At 35.1% G+C, this 23033-nt stretch overlaps 2 protein-coding genes and 1 non-coding gene across 5 annotated transcripts; 1 reads left to right on the top strand and 2 right to left on the bottom strand.

The window, feature by feature from the left end:
* The first annotated feature begins 4461 nt into the window (after positions 1-4461).
* Positions 4462-4535, top strand: Trnan-guu. The gene has a single exon. It is a non-coding gene; the product is annotated as a tRNA-Asn (tRNA).
* Positions 4536-5743: 1208 nt separating this feature from the next.
* Positions 5744-17881, bottom strand: LOC124452310 (colorectal mutant cancer protein-like). 3 transcript variants are annotated; one of them, XM_047002891.1, is made up of 14 exons: positions 17524-17881; positions 17166-17197; positions 16903-17090; positions 12823-12996; positions 11922-12045; positions 11524-11820; positions 11217-11287; positions 10493-10624; positions 10059-10338; positions 9602-9756; positions 9118-9370; positions 7517-8331; positions 6457-6786; positions 5744-6233 (listed from the first exon to the last, which is right to left on the bottom strand). In XM_047002891.1, the coding sequence occupies exons 1-14, from the start codon at positions 17676-17678 to the stop codon at positions 6159-6161; spliced, it is 3081 nt and encodes a 1026-aa protein (XP_046858847.1). In that variant the 5' UTR covers positions 17679-17881; the 3' UTR covers positions 5744-6158. The 3 variants fall into 3 exon arrangements, with proteins under 3 accessions (XP_046858847.1, XP_046858846.1, XP_046858848.1); XM_047002890.1 differs by having other exon boundaries at positions 16903-17197; positions 17524-17880; XM_047002892.1 differs by lacking the exons at positions 16903-17090; positions 17166-17197; positions 17524-17881 and adding an exon at positions 13537-13730.
* Positions 17882-18621: 740 nt separating this feature from the next.
* On the bottom strand, positions 18622-22874 carry LOC124452312 (60S ribosomal protein L4-B-like). The gene is made up of 7 exons (XM_047002899.1): positions 22741-22874; positions 21970-22245; positions 21225-21521; positions 20818-20981; positions 19919-20008; positions 19767-19850; positions 18622-18852 (listed from the first exon to the last, which is right to left on the bottom strand). The coding sequence occupies exons 1-7, from the start codon at positions 22741-22743 to the stop codon at positions 18672-18674; spliced, it is 1095 nt and encodes a 364-aa protein (XP_046858855.1). The 5' UTR covers positions 22744-22874; the 3' UTR covers positions 18622-18671.
* Between the last annotated feature and the right edge of the window lie 159 nt (positions 22875-23033).

Raw genomic sequence — 23033 nt, 5'->3', positions numbered from 1 at the left:
AAAAGACTATAGTCTTTGCATTTTACACACTTTTATGCAAAAGACTATAGTCTTTGCCATTTTATCTCTTTACGCAAAAGACTATAGTCTTTGCATTTTACACACTTTTACAAAAAGACTAGGTCTTTGCATTTTACCACTTTAAAGACTATTTATCTTTTTATTACTTTTACGCAAAGACTATAGTCTTTGCATTTTTATCATTTTTTTTTAACAAAGACTATAGTTTTGCATTTTTAATACCCTTTGCGCAAAAGACTACTGTCTTTGTTTTACACACTTTTACACAAAAGATATATCTCTTTGCATTTACACACTTTTACACAAAGACTATAGTCTTTGCATTTTACACTTTACGCAAAAGACTATAGTCTTTGCATTATTATCTCTTTTACGAAGACTATAGTCTTTGCATTTACACACTTTTACGCAAAAGACTATAGTCTTTGTGAAGACTATCTTTGCATTTTTACTTTTTGCAAAAGACTATTGTCTTTGCATTATACTTTACGCAAAGACTATAGTCTTTTTGCATATTATCTTCTTTGTACAAAAGACTATAGTCTTTGCATTTTACACACTTTTACGCAAGAGATTCTTCTGATGCATTTTCTTTTACGCAAAAGACTATAGTTTTTCATTTTACTTTTTACGCAAAGACTGTCTTTGCATTTTTACACTCCTTAAAAAGACTATAGTCTTTCTTATTCACCTTTACGCAAAAGACTATAGTCTTTGTTTTGACATTTTTACACAGTTTATGCAAAGATGGTCTTTAATCACACTCTTTTATTTAAGATATAGTCTTTAGATTTTTTATCTTTGCGGAAGACTGTCTTAGCATTTTACACTTTTGCACAAAAGACTAGTCTTTTAGATTTTCTTCTCTTTATGCAAAGACTATAGTCTTTGTGATTTTACAATCTTTACGCAAAGACTATAGTCTTTGTATTTTTTATTATCATCTTTACGCAAAAGACTATAGTCTTTGCATTTTAAGCTTTTTAATTAAAGATTTAAAAGACTATAGTCTTTTAGATGAGTTTTACGCAAAAGACTAGTTTTTGTATACACACCCTTTACGCAAGATTATACCTTTAGTTGAGACACTTTTATTAAAAGATAATTATAATTCATTTTTTATTGTTTTTTGCTCAAAAGACTCTTTTATGTATAAAGACTATAGTCTTTTGTATTAAACACTTTAAAGGAAGAGTCTTTGTTACACTTTTATGCTAAAGATATTGTCTTTGATGAATATCACTTTAATGCAAAGAATAGTCTTTGTATTTTTACACAGTTTAAATAAAGATTAGTCTTTGTGATTTATTATCTTTACGCAAAAGACTATAGTCTTTGCATAAAAGAGAAAATGCAAAGGACTATAGTCTCAGTAAAAGTGTAAAATCAAAGACTATAGTCTTTGTGTAAAAGTAAAAACTGCAAAGACTAAGTAGTCTATTTGCGAAAGCGATATAAATGCAGACTATAGTCTTTGAATAAAAGTGTAAAAATGCTATAGTCTTTATTGCAAAAGTGTAAAATGCAAACTATAGTCTCTTTTGTAAAGTGAACTGCAAAATCTATAGTCTTTATGGGCAGTAAAATGCAAAGATTCATCTTTGCAATCAGTAGAAAACGAAAGCTTAGATCTTTGCGCAAAAGTGTAAAACGCAAGATCTATAGTCCAGGCAGTAAAACGCAAAGATCTATAGTCTTTTGCGTAAACGTAAAGATAATAGTCTTTGCATTAAAATGCAGTAAAATCTAAAAGACTAGTCATTTGCGACAAAGCTAAAGAGCTGGTAAATAGTCTTTATAAAAGATAGAAATGAAGATTACATAGTCTTTGTATTAAAAGGTAATAATAAAGATATTTTATAGTCTTTTAAAGATAACGTAAAGATTGAGAATCTTTGTATAGAATGCAAGACTATAGTCTTTGCGTAAAGTAGAAAATGAAGATCTTAGTCTTTTAAAGAAAACGTGAAAGAGATAGTCTTATGGCAAAAGAAAATGCAAAGACTATAGTCTTTCTGAGCAAAGAACTTTTAATAGAATGAAAGATCTGATAGGTCTATTTATAAAGTAAAAATGCAAAGATCTCGATCTGTCTTAGCCAGGTCAGTAAAATGAATGTTGATAGTCGTAAAGTGTAAAATGCAAAGACTATAGTCTTTAGCGTAAGTAGAAATCAAAGACTATAGTCTTTATGTAAAGGGTAAAATGCAAGATATAGTCTCTTTTGCGTAGTGTAAACGTGAAAAGACTATAGTCTTTATGCAAAAAGTAACAAAGAAGATAGTCTTTTTATAAAGTAAAATCAAAGACAGTCTTTTGTAAGTAAAATGTGAATCTTTAGGAGGAAATGAAAGATCTTAGATCTAAGGTGTAAAATGAAGATCTGTCTTTTAATGGATATGAAGATCTGATAGTCTATTTTATAAGTAAAATGCAAAGATCTATAGTCTTTAGTTAAATAAAATGCAAAGATCTTAGTGCGTAATGTAAAAATGCAAAGATCTAGTCTTTTGCAAAAGAAGAATGAAGAATGGAAGATCTATATAAGGAATGTGAAGGAAAAGATCTGATAGTCTTTTTGGAAAAAAGGAAATGAAGACTATAGTCTTTAGGAAAATGGAAGATTGAGGACCTAATAGTCTTAGGAAAAGAAAGGAATGGAATGGAATGAAATATTATGAGGTAGATGGTAGGAATGTAAAACTATAGTCTTTTGCATAAAAGGTAAAATGCAAAGCTATAGTCTTTTGCATAAAAGCAAAATAAAAATGCAAAGATCTATAGTCTTTAGAAATGTTAAAATGCAAAGACTATAGTCTTTTGTGTAAAAGTGTATAAATGTAAAGATTATAATCTTTGCGTAAAAGTGTAAAATGCAAAGACTATAGTCTTTTGCGTAAAGAGTAAAAATAAAGACTATAGTCTTTTGCGTAAAAGTAATATAAAATGCAAAGGCTATAGTCTTTTGCGTCTTTTGATAAAAGTTAAAAATGCAAGACTATAGTCTTTTGCAAAAAGATCAAAGACTATAGTCTTTTGTGTAAAAGAGTGTAAAAATGCAAAGACTATAGTCTTTTGCATAAAAGTGTGTAAAAATGCAAAGGCTATAGTCTTTTTTGTAGAAAAGTGTAAAAGTGCAAAGACTATAGTATTTAACTTAAAAATGTTTAAAAATGCAAAGACTATTGTTTTCTGTGTGAAAGTGTGTAAAAATGCAAAGACTATAGTTTTGGTGTAAAAGTGTGTTAAAATGCCAAGACTATAATCTTTTTCCTAAAAGTGTGTAAAAATGCAAAGACTATACTCTTCGGTGTGAAAGTGTTTAAAAATGCAAAGACGATTGTCTTTGGTGTGAAAGTGTGTGAAAATGCAAAGACTATAGTCTTTGGCGTGAAAGTGTGTGTTTTGTCACAATTTTATGCCAAAGACTATAGCCTTTGCATTTTCACACATTTTTATGCTTAAGACTATAGTTCAAGCATTTTCATGCCAAAGAAGATAGTTCATGCATTGTCACACATTTTTACGCAAAAGACTGTAGTCTTTGCATTTTCACACACTTTTACGCAAAGATTATAATCTTTGCATTTATATACACTTTTACACAAGAGACTATAGTCTTTGCATTTTTACACGCTTTTATACAAAAGACTATAGTCTTTGCATTTTTACACACTTTTGCGCAAAAGACTATAGTCTTTTCATTTCACACATTTTAACAGCCTATTTTTACACATTTAAACAGTCTATTTTAACAGTCACCTACTTTCACACCAAAAACTATAGTCTTTGCTTTTCACACACTTTCACATTAAAAACTATAATGGACTCCGTCGATTTCGACGATGAGGGTTCCGCGAGGCGGAACATCCTGGTTGCTGAAATTATAGTGAAGGCAGCTGACCAGACTGCAATCACCCTTCACGCAACCACAACGCTGATAATCAGCGTGACACAGTGTGACATGGCTGCAACATTGCAGATGCAGATACAGTCCATCCGAGGACATAGTTTCCTCTACCAAATTTTCCTCACATGGCTTTGGTCAACCCGGGCTAGGTTTACAGACACATTGCCAGATGTGCCACGAGCTGGGATCGAACCGGCGCCGTCTGGCTTACAGCTCACGCCATTAACCATTCAGCCACTCGCCCCATTTAAAACTATAGTCTTTGCTTTTCACACATTTTCATGCCAAAGACTGCTATATCTTTTCACGTTGTATTCTTGGTATCGACCGTCATATGTTCACAGAAAGCCACGTAGCAATTATCTTTTTATATAGAATCAATCTTTAATATCTTCTTTCACAACTTAATCTCTCTATCTCACTGATATATATTATTATATATTACCCTTGTTTGTTGAGTAATTTTAAACACCAATTGCAATATTATATTATTTTGTTTATAACGTATTATTTGCAGACGTTAATGTAGCGTCTCCGTGGCGCAATCGGTTAGCGCGTTCGGCTGTTAACCGAAAGGTTGGTGGTTCAAGCCCACCCGGGGACGTTTGTTTTTGTTGATAAAATTTAGGTGGTTTTTTACGTGGCCCGTACGGTATTTCATAATTAGTGTAATGCATTTACGTATCAATCAAAACATTGAAATTTAAAAAAAATTTATAAAATAATGGCAAACAGACAAATGTTTAAGTTTAGTCGTAGTTTTTTTTATTGACGCATTCAACCTAATCGCAGGCTGCAGCACCAAGTCCCAAAAGACGTGTGAAATAAGCATTGAGAAATTAACAAATAGATAACATTTAACCTTTGTCTATACAGTTATAGATACACGGGTAAGACGTCATTTGTGATAAAAACTAAAAAAGTGACCACGAGCCGCCGGGGCGAGTGAAATAATAAAATCAAAAAATTCCCAAATTAAATGGTCAAATAGTTTGTTTCCCTTGCCCCCAACAAATGGAACATTGAAAAGTGTTGATTTTGCAAATATACGTACGTGTCTATAGAAATGAAGAAATTCTATTGGCTAGCTTAATCACGTGATAAAATATGATTGGCTAACAAAATAAACAAGCAATGGCTGATCAATACTGTTGAAATTTTGTTATCTAAGACGAAGTACAAATTAATGTTTGAAAACCGGGTTTTTTCTTTTCTTTTTGCTCAAATACATTAACTGCCTCAACTAGGTCTTTGTGAATATCTTTATTTTCCCATTCAGGGAGGTATTGCGATAAATATTCAAATATATCCGCCACATTTGTTTGTTTTTGTAAACATGAAATTTTCTGTGACGTCTTCCGTGTGTATGTCCTCTTACAGATCATAGCTCTCGACCAATGAAATTGCTCACTTTCTTCTGGTTATTAAATAATAGGTGATAATACAACAAAACAATGGACACTCCGTAAAAGTAGTAAACATTTATTATTCTAAAACTTTCGACAAGTATTTCATGCCTTCATAAGTAAATTATGTGAGCTTTTCAAAATGACAATTTATTTTTATAATTCGTAATGTTTGAAAAGCTCACATAATCCACAGATGATGACATGAAATAGTCGTCGAAACATTTTAGATTATAAAGTAAACACAATGAAACGCGTGCGCTGATAGGTCTAGAGCTGAGTTTGCATTAGCCTGTGCAAAACACATGTGAGCTCAACCAATCAAATCAATCATAACAATCAACCAGTCAAAGAGAATTTGCAAATCGATCATGAATACATTTAAGAGGTAAAATTAAAATGTTTGTCTTGTTCGCATTATTTTATTTTAGAAAAGAAATAAAAGAGGTTTTTGGTGTTTGCACTGACTTATGCTAACCTCGGAAACGTTTGTGAGAGCTCTCGAGCATGTGCAAACCTCGATCTTCGGTCTTGCAGTGATCTGCTCTCGAGTTCTCCCAAAGGTCTCCTCGGTTTGCATAAGCCTGTGCAAACACAGTAAACATCTTTTTATTCTTAAATAATGTTTACAGAATTATATTATACAAGCTCATATTTTACGGTCAATTGTTATGTGTTTTACTAAAATACCTTTTGACAGTCGTAATGAAGCAATAAATTTTTTAAAAAATTATTTTCTATTTAAATATAATTATCCCATTATATACTACTAAACGCGTAAGCTATAAAATATTCTTCTGTATTTAGTTTCATTCTTGCTTTCATAGCGCCGTTTCGTTAGGATGGGTCATGCCTGTGTCTTCTTGCATTGCTATTCTTTCTCTTAGACTGGAGATCTACAAAACAAAAGAAAAAAAATATTCGTTGTCAAGCCAATTTTTAAAGATTTGTATAAATGAAGATTTATGTAACTTAGAAACTATAAGATATCATTATAAAACAAAGAAATACTAAGTTTCACTTTATTTCCAAGATATCATCAGTGAATAAATGAGAATATGAATTTCTTCGCCATCTAAAAGGACGAGCACAATTTTCTCATTTAAAATGAACTTATACTTGTTTTTCGTGTTTTTCCATCATTGTCATCATTTGAGATTCCAATTTCTTAACTCTTGTGGTGTGTTTCTTCTTCGCCTTTTCATACGCAGCAACTAATGCTCCGTTCGCTCTTTTTAGATCAGAAATATATTCGCCAGTCTGTTGATGTCTGCTTTCCGTACTTTTAGACTGTTTCTCCAACGTGTCGACAAGCTCGCGAATTCTTGATTTCAATTTCTTCTCGCGTCGTGCGGCCTCATACAAATCTGCTGGAATGTCTTCATCGCTCGTGCGCAATTCTGCCAGAGTTATGGCAGGAGTTGCTGACGCATTGGATAGCTCGCCATCCTATATTTGATGAAAATATATTTGCTCATTTAAATGATTTGAAAAAGGTCATGTCACATGTCATAGATGAGACGTAGTGCACGAAAATAGCAGCGCATCGTTCAATCAAGTGAAGCAGTGCCACATTTCCAGGGTCTCATATCAAACCAACAAAAAGTCAGACATGTAAATGACATAACGACACCCACGAAGGAACCAACGAAATCGAATCGAAACTAGACTTAACGACATCTTATAAAAACTAGAACATCTCTTGTATAAAATTATCCTGGATCTATCCCTGACTACAAATAAAGTCAGCTTCTGATATCACTTTCATAACCATTATTTCATGAGGGTAGTAATTGACTAAATAAGTTTAAATACTCTATAACTCCTAGTGCATTATACAGGTGTCGCTTTCAGTGAAGGAGTTAGCTGAAGACGAAGAAAGCTTTTACGTTCAAAGGTATAGCTAAGGAATGTGTTTCAACATCAACCAAGATGCGTTGTGCGTTCATCTGGACGCACGATAGACATTTTGTGGGGCAAGAAAATGGCGGATTTTTTGTTAATTTAAAATTTTTAATAATGTTTTTTGCTAACATTTCAAATAAATTAGACGACGTAGTGACGAAATAGAATTCAGTGTGCCGCAAGCTCAAAAAGTAACGATACAAGCATAAACAAAAGCGCGCAATGCATCTTGGTTGACACACATTTTTAAAAAAGAAAGTGAACATAAACTTACAGTGCTTTGTGATCCCCGAATGGCTCTTGCTGTCTCCTCGACCTTTCGTCGTTTTCTTATTTGATCTTTGAGCTCAGTTTTTAAATGCTCAATGTGCACGACATAGGCCTGTTCTTGTGCTTCTCTCGATGTTAGTTGAAGTTCGACTGCTTTCTTCTCTTTCTCAGTTAAATAAACCTTTGCTCGCAGTTCGGCTTTCTCTTCTTTAAGAGCCATAAGTTCTTGCAATAACACTGCGTTTTCCAAGTCTAGCTTGGCATCCAATGTGTCCAACTCAATCCTTGCCACAGGCGATAAAATATCGTGAACACTTTGAAGTTCCATTAAAGTGCCTCTTACTGTATCTCGTTCATCCTTTAATCTAGATAAATAAGCCCTGAGCCTGCCTTCCTCTTCTTTACCAAAGTCCAAATCAGCAGATGAGCCTGTAGAGCTAGTTGCACTAGTACGACTCAAAGAAGATAGTTCCTCCCATGGGCGATTAGCCCCAGTTGAAACGTTCCCATCAGACCCTTTATCGTATCTGGTTAATAAAGCTCTCGCTTGACTCTCAGCATGTCTACGACGTTCGTAACATCCCGATGCCATACGATCATCATCATCCTCGTAGATGTCCGGACAACGAAGTCTTGATTCGCTGCCACCTCGGGATAACGAACGATAGCGATATAAGTCAATGCCGTCAGCATTACAATTAACATTCAATACTTCATGTTCGCTCTCTAGTAAATATACAAACGCTTCGTAAGCGTCGATTGTACGATCACAGAGATCAAGTTCCACTTGCAAAGCCAAGCACTGAGATTCATATTTGCCTGTAAAAAAAATATATATTTATGTACAAAGTGTATATACAATGTGCCCTCCCGGCTATCACCATATTAAAATGGTGACTTGTAGCATCTTGTATGATTTTAGAAAAACATAATTCCAAAATGGCATAACATGTAAAAAGTTTGTTTTTATTTACTTTTTTAAGAATATCCTGCAAAAAATGTCCCACACACGAGCTTTAGCAACTAAATTTTAGTATTTTCAGGACGAAATGCATAATAGAAAAAGAGTCCTTCAAAAAACGCAAGCTTATGATACAGACAAAATCATACAGACAGAATCATCAAAGTGGACGCTGCTAAAATCTATGGCCAGCTCAGGGACGTATGGCTATCGCTAATTGGGGGCTGATTCATATATTCATGATAAGCTGAATTAATCTCTTTAGAAATGTATTGTTAACTACGGATTTATAACATGCATATATGAATAAAAGCCCCCCCCCTCGATTAGCGATAGCAATACATCTCTGGGCCAGGTTATAATTTTCGGTAGATGCAAACTAAAGACAATCCACACGTGTGTTCACTAATAATCAATCAAAGATTCAGATCTGAACAGAAATATATAGTTTTTATCTTAATATAATCAGAACGTTCTTTGTTTTTGAAGGTTACTTGAATGTTACAACATTTTCATGAGATATAGATGCACAAATTCAGCAACCTCACAGAATGGTAACTAAGGGCACACATCTATACGTAGCAACTGTCTTGTAAACATTTGTTGTTTTCACGTTACGGCAAGAAGACCATATCAGAACCTACCAATTAATAAAGACAACTGTTCACTGTTATTTTTGCTCTCGTCCATTGATAAAGCGATGACATTGTTTTGAGCTCGAACGTGTTCAAGTTTCGCCTGCAGCCTTTCGGCTTCGATTTGATACTCGTGCACCTGTTCGCAGGATTGCTGGGTCCAGTGAGTGTGCAACGCGTGAAAAACATCGCGCAACGTTTGACACGACTGAAGGGTGTTTACTAAAGATTCTGGCATTTTGTCGAATTCTGGAAGTTGATGCTGTAAAGTGATTTTATAATTGAAAATATCAGGTATACTTTGTACGGGTAGATTGTAAAGACAAAAAAAGATGGCCCACATGAGGAATATCATATATCATGGCAATTGAGGGTCTGCTATTTCATCCGGGTATATATTCTAGTCTTTTCATCAGAATAGATCTTCCTGCTATCAACAGTGAGGTGTTTGTATTTTACAATCTGAAGTTATAATCAGAAGCTTAAAACTTACTAATATTTTGATCAATTTCTCTCCGGTGAGTCCTTCACTTAATTCATTATCCTCTTCGTTTCCTCTACGACTCATAAGTACAGCATCAGGACAACTGTGTACGGATGATCCCAAATCACTGGATACTTTCTTCCAACTACCTTGTCCAGATTTTACTTAACGTAACAGAAATAAAGCTATTTAGACGGATGACATACATATCTTGTCGTTGGCAAGGAAAATAGAGGTGCATCATGGGATTGGCAAAATAGGGAGAGGTATATCATGGGGTTGGCAAGGGAAAAGAGAGGTGCATCATGGGATTGGCAAAATAGGGAGAGGTATATCATAGGGTTGGAAGGGAAAAGAGAGGTGCATCATGGGACTGGCAAAATAGGGAGAGGTATATCATGGGGTTGGCAAGGGAAAGAGAGGTGCATGGGTGTGAAGAAAGACTTTCAAGGCAATAGTAACTCACCGCTACCCGGAGGTGAGTTTTTGATAGATTTTAAAGACGATCCGGGACTTTCACCCAATGTCCATGATCTGTTGAGGCTGTGACGTTGCGATCCCGGGGAGTTCGGCGTCGATGAATTGTTTTGTCGTTGAACACGAGGGGAGACGTTTTGTTGAGACTGTGAGTTCACCGGTGTGAAAGCCGAATTGCTGTTAGATCGACAGGCACGAGGAGGAGAAGGGTCGCTGATCTCTTGTCGTGAACCATTTAACATGGAGTGATGTTTACTCCATTCTTGATACTAATAACAATAGAGGGAGAGAGAGAGAGAGCTTAGCAGTGAAATAAATATTACTAAATGAGCTTATAGATAATGTCTTATGAATCATTCAGACTAATCATAAATTTCCCACAAACTTTTTAAACAAGTAGGGAAAAACGTAACGTGCGTTAACCTTTTTTCGCCAGTTGTCTCTTTCTTCTCGTAGAGAAGTAACTAAAGTTTTACTTCTCTCGAGATCTTGCTCCAATTTCATTATTTGAGACTTCATTGCTTCACGTTCTCTTGACATGTTCAACATTTGTTCCTGCAATGACAATCATGGAGTTCTGTAATGATAGCCTCGGAACCTGAATTGAGGGTGGGGTGGAGGTGGGAGCAATGACTGGAACCCAATCTACAAGATATCTGACTCCGACAAAATTCAACAGACACGAGTGAGGCAAGCCGCCATCTTAAAAGGTGGCAAAACTGGCGATATTTATGATTAATATCTGCTTTTGCTGAGTTGATGTACTGTTGCAAAGTTGGTAGTATAAGTTTGATTTTTAAAATGTTTCATACGATTGGGTTTTCAAACTTTCTTTTAGTTTATTTTTCATTTTGAGTTTTGCTTTTTGAAGATGGCGTCCTTGCCTTACCTTTCTATTGTAGTTAAACATCTAGAGGATTGGATTCTAATTGGATGGGGATGACGGTGCAGGGGGGGGGGGAGCGAGATGAAGAGAGACAGCATTTCTCTATGGCTATGTAGTAATTTCAAACATGGTTTATTTTCATCCAAATTATAAAAATATACTCGCAGTCATAATTTAAATGGTCACAATTAGGATTATTTTTCAACGGCTATAAATCACTCCGTTTTTTTAAAATTTGTATTATCACAATGTCTATTTCACCTGTCCGCCTTCACCAGATGCTTTTCGATTAACGTAATCAACCACGCTGGCCTGTTGTATCTGTTTCTCAACTGGAAAAAATGAGGAGAACATCACAAGTCAGCGGTATATGCTCGATAAAATTTATAGATCAGGGTATTTAGTTAGACCACGTGCTAAACTATGTTTGTATACATCATTCGATGTTTGTTCCTTCTGCACTTCTTTTATAAAGCAACGTTGACAAACAATTATTTCTATTTACGAAAAGCGAAATGTGACGCACATTTCGTTTCATGACCAAGTAACAACAAATGCAAACACATACTTTGATGTTTTCTCTTTTCCAATTCTTGACATTGATCCTTGAGTTCAGTCAATTTCTTCTGGAGTTGCAAAAAGATGGCACGACTCAACTCCAATTGTTTCACATCGTTTGCTTTATCGTTTACAGGACTCGAGGCGCTTTGACCGAGAGTTTGAAGTTTTTGATTGGTTTTTGATAAAGTATTAAAATGTGCGTCATCAATATGATCGGAGTCTGTCGCTCGTTGTTCGTTGAGCTCGAACACTTCAGCAGTATCCGTATCCTCAGGATCACTTCCGCCTTGAGAGGCGTTTGAAGCTAGTTGAACGAAAACATAATTACCAAAAACATAGAAATTAAAACGTTCATATATCGTTTTCAAAATGAAAAAATTTAACAGAACTTCTAAAGCTACTCACAATCGCCATCTCCATCAGAGCTATGGGTGCCTTCTTCTTCCTCGTCCTCTTCAGCGATACAATTAACAGAGGTTTGATCAAGTTTCCTTCTCAGCTCCGCTATTACACTTTGTAGCTCAGTGATCTACATACAACCGAAATAATCCATTATACCAAGCAGTCGGGACGCGAGCTCGTTATGCTAAGAACGTGACGTTTCACATAGAAACTACTTTCCTTCTAAATAGCTAGGGGAAATCCACTGTCAGCCGACAATTTTATGAAGTACGATAAGAAACATATTCCGAATTCAAAGTGCAAGTTCAACTTAATATTTGAGAAACAAACAAGACAGGTTTTTTCTATAATGACATCAATATGACGCAATGCTCAACAGCAGAGAATTATTATACCTGTCTACCAATTTATCTACGTAAACATTCTATACGTTAGTATAGGGATAAGTTGTACTTATATATACTTTTTAGTCTTGTTCTGTATAATTTCTGGTCTTCTATTATATCTATTACTTCAAATATGTACCTTTTGGCCCCGTTCTATACCTTTTGCTCTTGTTCTATACCTATTACTTCAGTTATATATACCTGTTGATCCTGTTCTATACCTCCAAGTCTATATATTTGCTGATCCTGTTCTATACCTCCCAGTCTTTATACTTGCTGATCCTGTTCTATACCTTCTAGTCTTTATACTTATTGGTCTTGTTCTATACCTTTTGCTCTTGTTCTATACCTATTACTTCAGTTATACATACCTGTTGATCATGTTCTATACCTCCAATCTTTATACCTGTTGATCCTGTTCTATACCTCCAAGTCTATATACTTGCTGATCCTGTTCTATACCTCCTAGTCTTTATACTTATTGGTCTTGTTCTATACCTTTTGCTTCACATATATACCTGTTGGTCCTGTTCGTGCAACCGTTCCTCATACGTGTTACAGAGTCGATCTTTCTCGTCTCTAGTCTCTTTAAGCGCGCGACGACATGAATCTCTTTCTGACGTCACTGTCTTTACTTGTTTGGTAAGATCGTTGATTTCACTCTTCAAAGACGCAAGGGCGGCGAAATGCAACTAAAACACGATAGATCATGCTTTAGAACTTAATCTACGAATATAGCAAGTGAGAGCCTGTACACTGAACCACATTTACAAATATACAATAAAATACCACGACACAGCATTTAAATATCTGACTAAACACCCTAAAGCTTTTTCAAAAACATCAACAAGAACCTCGATGTAAACACAATCTGTTTTGAATCGGTTGTAGACCGACAACACGCGTTAGCAAATTCTCTTTCAATATTGAAAAGCTAGTATGACATCAAAATATTATAATCGTATGTGGCATGTCCACGCACACGACCTTATGATGGGGATTTAATCACGCGATAAAAGAAAGACAACTTATTAAACTCACAAGGATAGATTATTTTCGATACAAAAAAACCTCTCCCATTCTACATACATTAACAACGACTTCTTTAAACAATTCCCACCCCACACAAGCAATTCAACAAGCTGTTTACATACAATCATATACGAACAACATATATAGGCCTCCTTTGGCAACATGACTTATTTAATCATCAAATTTTAATAATAACATACCCTGCGAAGTTTGAGTAATCTCTGACGTACAAATTCTGTCGAAAATATTGGATAGTGATTCTGATAATTCATATTAAAGTCGCAAGTTGTGGCGTGTACGCGTCAGAGGCTTTTCAATAAAGAATGTTTGCATCGTTAATTGTGTGTTAAACGATGTTTTTACTGACAGGAAATGTTTTGAATGTATCTTTATTTTAAATTACTCATGCGAGGGTCGTGTGATGGCACATGCTGATGTTGACATTCGAGAACAGATATCGGATTGTACCAAACTGTAATGCGTGGTAACTTGTATAGTTCATATGACAATCTTCACGTAAGAATAGTTCACGAAAAACTTTTCAAAGCAAGACAGCGTGTCGTATGACAGAAAAGGAAAACGACAAATTTCCGCGAAACGAAACATTTTTTAAATTACGACGATTTGGCAAGATAACTTTGGAAATGCCTTCCAGGCCATCGTCGTATTTACAAACATTGATTCACAGGAAATACACTAAAATATGATACCAAAATTACTGATGACAACTCCTGGTAGTCAATACAAAGAACACTTTATAAACAATTATATAATTTAAAAGTGTTCACAAATGATGATATCTTACTCTAAAATGACACGTCCATTAATAATAAACTGACATGAAATTTAAACACAAGGGGGCAATAGTTCAAAATAAATGGCTCCATCCGTTAGTCTTATTTCGCTGTTTCCTGCCCTGTACTATTGCTTAGAAGATAGCTAAATAGACATCTTTAACCAGTGCCCGTCGCGCCAAATTTCTTCAAATGTTTTACGAGCATCTACCCCCATACATATTTTAAATGAAATAAAGTAAATTGTGTTGGTTTAATACAAACACCCAGCACTACGGGTAATAAATTGCTAGCACTATTTTAGTTTAACGGGATATTATCAGGTATCGCACGAGTAAACGAACATGTTGCAATACATAATTCATATTTCTGCATAGAAATGAAGCAATATATATGTCATTATAGTTACTCTCCTCCAACTAAAACCTTCACTACAGACATGTAGTGAACACTTTTGCAAAAACAACCCCACCTAAATATAGATCTCTGATATTATCTAGAGCAAAGCATAAATGTTGATAACTCTATTTTTATCTACCTAACATCCACTGAACTATATATATATATATATATCATGAACTGTTTAAAAATAAAAGTTTCTCCGGATTCTATAAATAATTTTACTGAGCTTTCGACTCGTAGCTTCGAGAATCGGAAGTTATAAGTTATTAAATATATTTTTGAATTTCGGTAATCTTAGCATATTTATTACAGCAGGAGATCTCTCTGGATCGCACTTATTAATTTCAACGAGTTCTCCATTCGGAACTTCTAGCGTTCAGTTTTAACATTAGACGTCCAGATGAATCCATAAGTTACAGCGTTTTATTTAGCCTAAGGCTGCTTTCATTCTCAGTATCAAATTTCTAAAAATTCGATACTCTCGGCAGAGAAACAATTTGGATAAAATTACCAAAGAAGCAAATCGCCATTATTTGATACGCAATAGAATTATCGTAAATACAATTACTATGACTAACATCAACCTCGTTGTTGCGTAAATTGAAATGGCTTTCTTTCACATATGTTTGGACGTTTATTTCAAACTGTTCTACTATTTTGCTCTGATTGTGTATCACGCAACAGATACGTACGCCGATTGGTCTACTTACGATGAACTTCCCAGCGATATTTCACTTATACCAGCTGAGAATGAAACAACATTGGGTACGTTGCTTTTAACAAGCTGTATAAGCGGTTCACTGTTAAGTATAATTATGATATTCATCTACGCTTATTTCATATACTATCAACGAAGTTTGTTGCCTAGCAGAAAACGTGAGCTTATCGAGCCGTGGCAAATCAACGAACGAGTGTTAGTACTGGAGACAACAGTGTCATTTTGCGAGTTGTTCTTCAAAGAACTTTTACAGAGCTCAATCCTGTTTGAGATCTTCAAATCTGAATTCGTGGAACGTGCGTCAGCAAGACAACAAAATGTTCACCATTTGTAATATTTTTGGCAACGTGAAATTACTACTTTGCTTTTACACTAAACTGTGCGGACTTGGTGTGGGAGAGAAGGTGAAATCGATCAAGAAGGCTTTGGCATGTTGCGTCGGATGTATTGGCGCAATAATCTTCCTTTGTTTCACCTGTCTATATTTTTCCAAAATAAAATATCTAAAATTCTGTTCACAGAGATAAAGTCTTCTATCAAGTATTTAATTTGCATAATTTGCGCTCATGACGGACATGGAATTGATTGACATCGTTTGACAGACAGACAAAAAGTTTGTAACATTGTAAAATTTATCTGCAGTCAATGCAAGTCAGGTTTAGATGGATAAATCATGTAGTTAGTTCACTTGCTAGTTTGACATCTGGTTTAAATGAACCAAAAATAATCTAGAATCCATAGCTGCTTTTGTGATAGACGCAGCAATATAATTCGCGAATTCTCGCATACCCGTATTTATTTGTGCATTGAGCAATGTTTTATATAATAGTACCCATTTGTTACGATTACTCTAACACGCGCAAGAAATGTCTGGAAAATTTTTTCGAAAACTTGCAATCAATGAAATCTGTCTGAAAAATTCTTCAAATGATATTTAGCATCATCTGAACAAATGGTATCGCAAGGAGTAGAACATAGACTTATCATAGCGGTTGAGTGCTCTCAATCTTTAAGAGGACATCATGTAAAAACATATTTTTTTTTTTGTAAATAATCGTCAAACTCATTAAAATTAATAAAGTATTAAAGAAACTTCGCCTACGGTGCAATTTATATTGAAACAGTAGGATTTTAAAATTAAAAACCGTTTCATGAAAGGACGCGAAAATGTTTCACGACTTTAAGGGGTGTGATATTCTGATACAAAAAAATTGCAACATTTTGCAGGTAATTAAACATTTAGATTTCGATATTTGCGACACTTAATTCGATACATCATCATAATGTAGACACAGTGCACCGCTCAAAAGAACCTGTACTATGCGCACGTCTTAGCAATGTGGAGTTTAAACTAGTTACAGTCAAGCGGCGAGCCAGGCAACAATGCGGCCAATGCCAAATTAGCCCATTAATTTGAAACAGTAAGCTAGTGGCACAGCAGAGAAGTCCGCGAAATGATGAAATGAAAAATAGAGAAATAGGACTGCCATTAAATATACAAACCCTCTTTGAATATAAAACAGATAAAGTTACATTTTAATGACCATTTAACATTCGCCGTTGACAACCACGAAAACATTGCCACAAAAGCACACACACACACACAGCGTACGAATAGCCAATACGCCATCATAACAAACCAATAAACTCACCGTGTTTGCCAACTCTAAGAAATTTGTCCCTCTACTTATGTTATTTGTTTGCGTAGATGAAGTATTCGAAATGTCCGTTGTCGACACATCGTTTCTTATGTCTGAAGTGTCACGTAAATTTTCTTCATTTGAGCACGATCCGACGCTTTTATCGTCTTTTGATTGGGGAAATTCGCGTAGCAATTCTTCTAAACAATCCAAAGAAATATCCCCTCCAACTTTGAGTTTGCTCATAACTTCTTGAATCTTACGATCTCCCATACCTTTTTCACGACAAATTATCGTCGCGTCGTCTCTGTTTAAAATGAAAAAATTTTCAAAAGCACTTTAATGTTATACACGTTGTCCCTTCATAAGCCGATACAAACAAATTTTATTTGTATTGTAAAATAAATTAAATTGGTGGTGTCATATCGTTTCACAAAGATTTGAGTTGTATATTTGATTACAAATTTGACGTGTCGAAACTTCTACACTTTTCAAAATACACTTTGGGAATGACGAGAAACGGCGAACAAGTATCACAGGAAAGCTAAACAACTAATTAGTACATAGAGGTAAAAATAAACGACATATAAAGTTTGTCATATAAACAGAATTGTGCCATAACAAATGACTTGCCTCGTCAAAGATTTCTCTCCTATACTCTTTGAGTTCTTTGAATGATTTAAAGAGCTTTCTTTCCGTTCATTAACGCTGATATTTTCTCCGCTATTTGACACATGTTGGCAATTTTTATCGAAAAGTTTGTCGTTCGCTTGGTCATTGAACTGCATAATATATTCAGGGCAATTTAAACACTTCTGGTCCTCTTTTGGTATCCAAGTTACTAAGTAGACATTCCTGAAACTCTTTCTCTACGTTAATATGTCACATATCAACATATGGAGGCGGTGAAAATCGTGCAAGACTTCTTGTTATTCATTGCTTTTCAATCGACTTCCATATTGTATGTCCATGTATTGATAATCGAGGTACTTCGTGTGTTGGACTTGAAACCCACGCGCGATTTCCGGGGGGGGAAAGGAAATGATCTAAAAAGATTAGTTGATTCTTAAGAAGGAACTGGTATAGAAAGCCTCCTGCATTGGCGCAATTTATTCAAAAAAACGTAACATGACCCAAATGCGAGGAGTTCAAAAACTTCATGTATTAACTAGAATCAACATGGAAAAATACTCAAGATTAAAAATTTAGCATTTTTTAACAGTTTTAACACCTCAAGTTTACCTTATTTGTCAAAAACTGTGAACTTTGCCTTTAGTCGCTTTAACCTCTGTTGACATGACGCATGATGGGCCATGCTCTTTCATGTTTACGTGAGATACAGCATGTCATAAAAAACCAATTAGACTAAGAGGATTTAAAGAATGTGTAAAGCGAGAAAAAGATTTACTTCGAGACGGCTACATACTGAAGAAGCAACGTGTTGCATACGCGTTGGCTATTTCAAACAAGATTAAGCAATGACTGCAGACAGTTGGGAAATTCAACTGTAATTTCTCAAATGTTCGTGAAAGTTAAAAAACAAATAGAAGCAAGTTAATCTAGACAAACTATGTGTGCGAATTTCCTACTCTCACGCCTTCCAGTAACGAAATCTGTCTTTAGGCCACTGGTGTCTGCGCAATTCAGCCATAATTCGAATCCTATATGGATTCAGAGATTACACCATGTCAAGCAAAAATGAACAAAAAGAACGAACAAATAATGAAAATGTATTTTAGAGGAAACATTTATTGAATAACTTCAGAATTTTCGTTTCTATTTCACTGCTTTTTCCCGCCAACTTTACGTTTCTTGTCAATCACTTTTTTCCTCGCTTCCTTCGCTCTCTCTTGTGCCAAAATCGCAGCTCTTTTGCTCGTCTTCACATAAGGATTCAACTTCAGCATTACTCCAAGATTCTTAAGAGGGTTCTTCTTCAGCTGTGCTCGTTTGGCTGGAGCTCTAAATTGCGAAAAGAACTTTATAAGGCCAGTTATATAACCTGAATGTTGTGACTGATATTAAGAAATGCTAGATACAAATCACCCATTTTACAACATGTCCCCATAAAATCAATCCATTGCCCAACATGTCCCCATAAAATCAATCCATTGCCCAACATGTCCCCATAAAATCAATCCATTGCCCAACATGTCCCCATAAAATCAATCCATTTCCCGACATGTCCCCATAAAATCAATCCATTTCCCGACATGTCCCCATAGAATCAATCCATTTCCCTACATGTCCCCATAGAATCAATCCATTCCCCAACATGTCCCCATAAAATAAATCCATTTCCCAACATGACCCCATAAAATCAATCCATTCCCCAACATGTCCCCATAAAATCAATCCATTTCCCAACATGTCCCCATAAAATCAATCCATTTCCCAACATGTCCCCATAAAATCAATATATTCCCCAACATGACCCCATAGAATCAATCCATTCCCCAACATGTCCCCATAAAATAAATCCATTTCCCAACATGACCCCATAAAATCAATCCATTCCCAACATGTCCCCATAAATCAATCCATTTCCCAACATGTCCCCATAAAATCAATCCATTCCCCAACATGTCCCCATAAAATCAATCCATTCCCCAACATGTCCCCATAAAATCAATCCATTTCCCAACATGTCCCCATAAAATCAATCCATTCCCCAACATGTCCCCATAAAATCAATCCAGTGAAAAGTTGGCCACCCAATATAATGCATATACACAGAGATAAAACAAGTTACAAACCCTTGCTTCAAAAACAATACCCATCAAACTATGTGACAGTACACATATGACAATAGTTATACAAGCATTGCATTTCAAATTATTCTTTTCAAGAATAATCAACACCACTTAGATACTTACTTTGCTGGTCGAACAACACTTTGAACTTCCTCTGAGTTGATTAATCTGGCCAAATCACTGTTCTTCATAATAGGCCTGGGCAAGCTAAGTAAAAAAAAAAAGAAATAAAGTAAAAACCATAAAGAAAATAGCTAGTTGAAAATTCAACTTACTTATAAGACGACTTCTCAGTGGCTGCTTTACGCCATGTGCCATAAAGGCTGTCAAGTTTCTCAAAAGCACCTTGAGTCCATATACAGAACCTAAAAATAAAAAAAGAATTTCAAATTTAACTTTATTAAGCACTGCATACTAAATATAGCCACAGACAACTGTGCTTCAAATACTTTTAAAAGTATATACATGTATGTCTACCTTCCCAAATGTCCTCCGGGCCAAACTAAATATAGCCACAGACAACTGTGCTTCAAATACTTTTAAAAGTATATACATGTATGTCTACCTTCCCAAATGTCCTCCGGCCAAACTAAATATAGCCACAGACAACTGTGCTTCAAATACTTTTAAAAGTATATACATGTATGTCTACCTTCCCAAATGTCCTCCGGCCAAACTAAATATAGCCACAGACAACTGTGCTTCAAATACTTTTAAAAGTATATACATGTATGTCTACCTTCCCAAATGTCCTCCGGCCAAACTAAATATAGCCACAGACAACTGTACTTCAAATACTTTCAAAAGTATATACATGTATGTCTACCTTCCCAAATGTCCTCCACAAACTAAATATAGCCACAGACAACTGTGCTTCAAATACTTTTAAAAGTATGTACATGTATGTATACCTTCCCAAATGTCCTCCGGCCAAACTAAATATAGCGACAGACAACTGTGCTTCAAATACTTTTAAAAGTATGTACATGTATGTATACCTTCCCAAATGTCCTCTGGGCCAAACTAAATATAGCCACAGACAACTGTACTTCAAATACTTTCAAAAGTATATACATATATGTCTACCTTCCCAAATGTCCTCCGGGCCAAACTAAATATAGCCACAGACAACTGTACTTCAAATACTTTCAAAAGTATATACATGTATGTCTACCTTCCCAAATGTCCTCCAGGGCAAAGATTAAGAAGGTTCATTCGATCCACACTAAGCAAATCAACTCCTGGCAAGTTACGGAATGCCTGACGAATGCCATGATCTTCATTGTAAATGATGAGAGGGCCCTTTCTCTGCACATATCTTCTATTCCTCATTTTACCCTTTAAAAAAACACAAGCAATGAGCACTTGTTTGTGGGATTCATTTTATCTAGTTGTAGTATGACAATTGTCTCAATTTCTGCTGCAAATACACAGTAAAACTAACAACATTTGTCATAAAAGAATCAATTAGAACAAAATCTCATAATTAAAATGTGCCAAAATAAACGCAAAAATTAATTTTTTAATTAATTAATTAATTTGTTACAAATCAATCCAAGATAAATGAGAAGTCAGCAATACCTTTCCAGCTCGAATTTTCTTGGAGCTTTTGCACCGTTCCACATCATCATACGCATTCAAGTCTTTCAAAAGTTTAACAGCATTTGATGTTTTTTGCACAGATTCAATGCCATTGGCAACAACAAGTGGCACTTCAGGAATTTTTTCTATCTTGTGACCTCTTGCCATCACAAGAGCTGGAAGGGCAGAACCAGCAAGGGCGGAGCAAACTGCATAGCGTTTCTGATTGACGTTGATTTTACGATGCCACCTTCTCCAGATCTTGGTGGGTGCAAACATACGACCACCTCGGCACATCTTTATTGCAGTCAAGTCAATAACTTTAATTTACTACCAAAAAACTTATCGGTAAAGTTATGTCAATACAGAAACAAGTTAGCTATAAAATTAATGGTACAATGCATTTTGACAGACTTCTCATTAGGTCCCATATCTACCTTGAAATGATGTGGCACCTGATGAGAAGTCTACCAAAATGCATCATGTCATTTAACTTTATAGCTATATTTATTTTCCTCTTCAACAACTATTCATGGTTTTAAGATTATTTTGGTTTTAAAAACCATTTTTTGGTTTAAAGAACTATTTACTAGTTATTCACTATGACAAATATGCTGTTTTAACACAATATTTAAGTTTCTAACCACAATCAAGTAAAGGTAACATTCATTATACAAATAAGTGAGCATTCATAATGGCGAATTATACATGACAGTACACAAAGAGCAGCTATACATAAGGATACATTTCCGTAGGCACCTTGACCAGAGCGATGCGTACCACCTCCTCTTACACGAGGTATCCTAGCAACAGCACGACCCGTACCCCAAGATTCTGCAGAGGTTTGGTGACCTGCCTTGCTGCTCACAGCATAAGGCTGTCTCTTATTTTTAGCCATGTTTGTGTGAACAAAGTTCACAACATCAGGACGAATGGGAGCCTTGAACACTGCTGGTAATGCTACAGTATTGGAAGTTGCTTCACCTTTCTCATTGTACACAGTAATTAATGGACGAGCAGCCTTAAGTTATAAAAATATATTGAACAAAATTTGAATAATTTCAGGCTTAATGTTTTGCATGCATGTGCGTTGAACAGTGATGTGTGACGAAGGCAAATTAATCCCAAAATAAAAACCAAAAATAAGTTATAAAATAATCCATACTACAAAGAAAGACATATTGTGAACTCAGGTAAACTAATTGTAACTTAAATTTGAGTTTAAAAGATGTCTTTCTTCAAAATATACAACTCATTTTTTCAAAAAGATAGCTACCATAACGCAACTAGTTTCCTCTTTAAGAGAATAAAAATTGCAAGTCAAGCGAATAAAAATAGCGCCAATTCAAATATTCAATTCGTATAATGTCAATAGTATACAGGACTGCCGAACATAAGGGGATAAAAGATGGTCTTAAAAATGATGAAGGTCCCGATTTTAACAAATTCGTTAAGCTTAGGAAAAGAAATTTTTCGTCAGTAAAGCTCAGACTTTATAAGTAACATTGTAGCCTACCATGATTGATTTTAAATCACAAATTACAAATTTGAAGAAAATGGCTGCCTTTCTTCGTCGAAAAGGAAGATTACACGTGAGAATAACCCAGAATGCATTTCGAGCAAACCAGAGAGAAAGTACCCGACCGGAGATTAACAATAATTACCCTGAATATGAATGTAAAAGAAAAAATTTAGACGTCTGATTCGTATTAGCCAGCACGTTATCTGAAGTTTTTTTAACAACTATAAAAACCAACTCCGTTTTGCTGACGTTATGAACATGATCTTATCTTATCCTATCCTATCCAA

This window comes from Xenia sp. Carnegie-2017, unplaced genomic scaffold (genome assembly GCF_021976095.1).
Source record: "Xenia sp. Carnegie-2017 unplaced genomic scaffold, XeniaSp_v1 HiC_scaffold_24, whole genome shotgun sequence".
In the NCBI taxonomy this organism is placed as follows: Eukaryota; Metazoa; Cnidaria; class Anthozoa; order Malacalcyonacea; family Xeniidae; genus Xenia; species Xenia sp. Carnegie-2017.
The sequence above is the reverse complement of the archived record's forward strand: the minus strand, read 5'-3'. Positions and strand labels throughout refer to the sequence as shown.

Excerpts from the sequence above, each read along its gene's own strand:
- LOC124452312 (XM_047002899.1), bottom strand. Across the intron at positions 20,982-21,224 it reads AGAAAATTCGAGCTGGAAAG|GGTAAAATGAGGAATAGAAG; the intron begins GTATTGCTGACT and ends GTTTTTTTAAAG. Across the intron at positions 20,009-20,817 it reads CCTGGAGGACATTTGGGAAG|GTTCTGTATATGGACTCAAG; the intron begins GTAGACATACAT and ends TTTTATTTTTAG.
- LOC124452310 (XM_047002890.1), bottom strand. The coding sequence starts at position 17,678 with ATGCAGTTCAATGACCAAGCGAACGACAAACTTTTCGATAAAAATTGC. Across the intron at positions 12,046-12,822 it reads TGCACGAACAGGACCAACAG|ATCACTGAGCTACAAAGTGT; the intron begins GTATATATGTGA and ends GGTTGTATGTAG. Across the intron at positions 10,339-10,492 it reads GAGACAACTGGCGAAAAAAG|TATCAAGAATGGAGTAAACA; the intron begins GTTAACGCACGT and ends TATTGTTATTAG.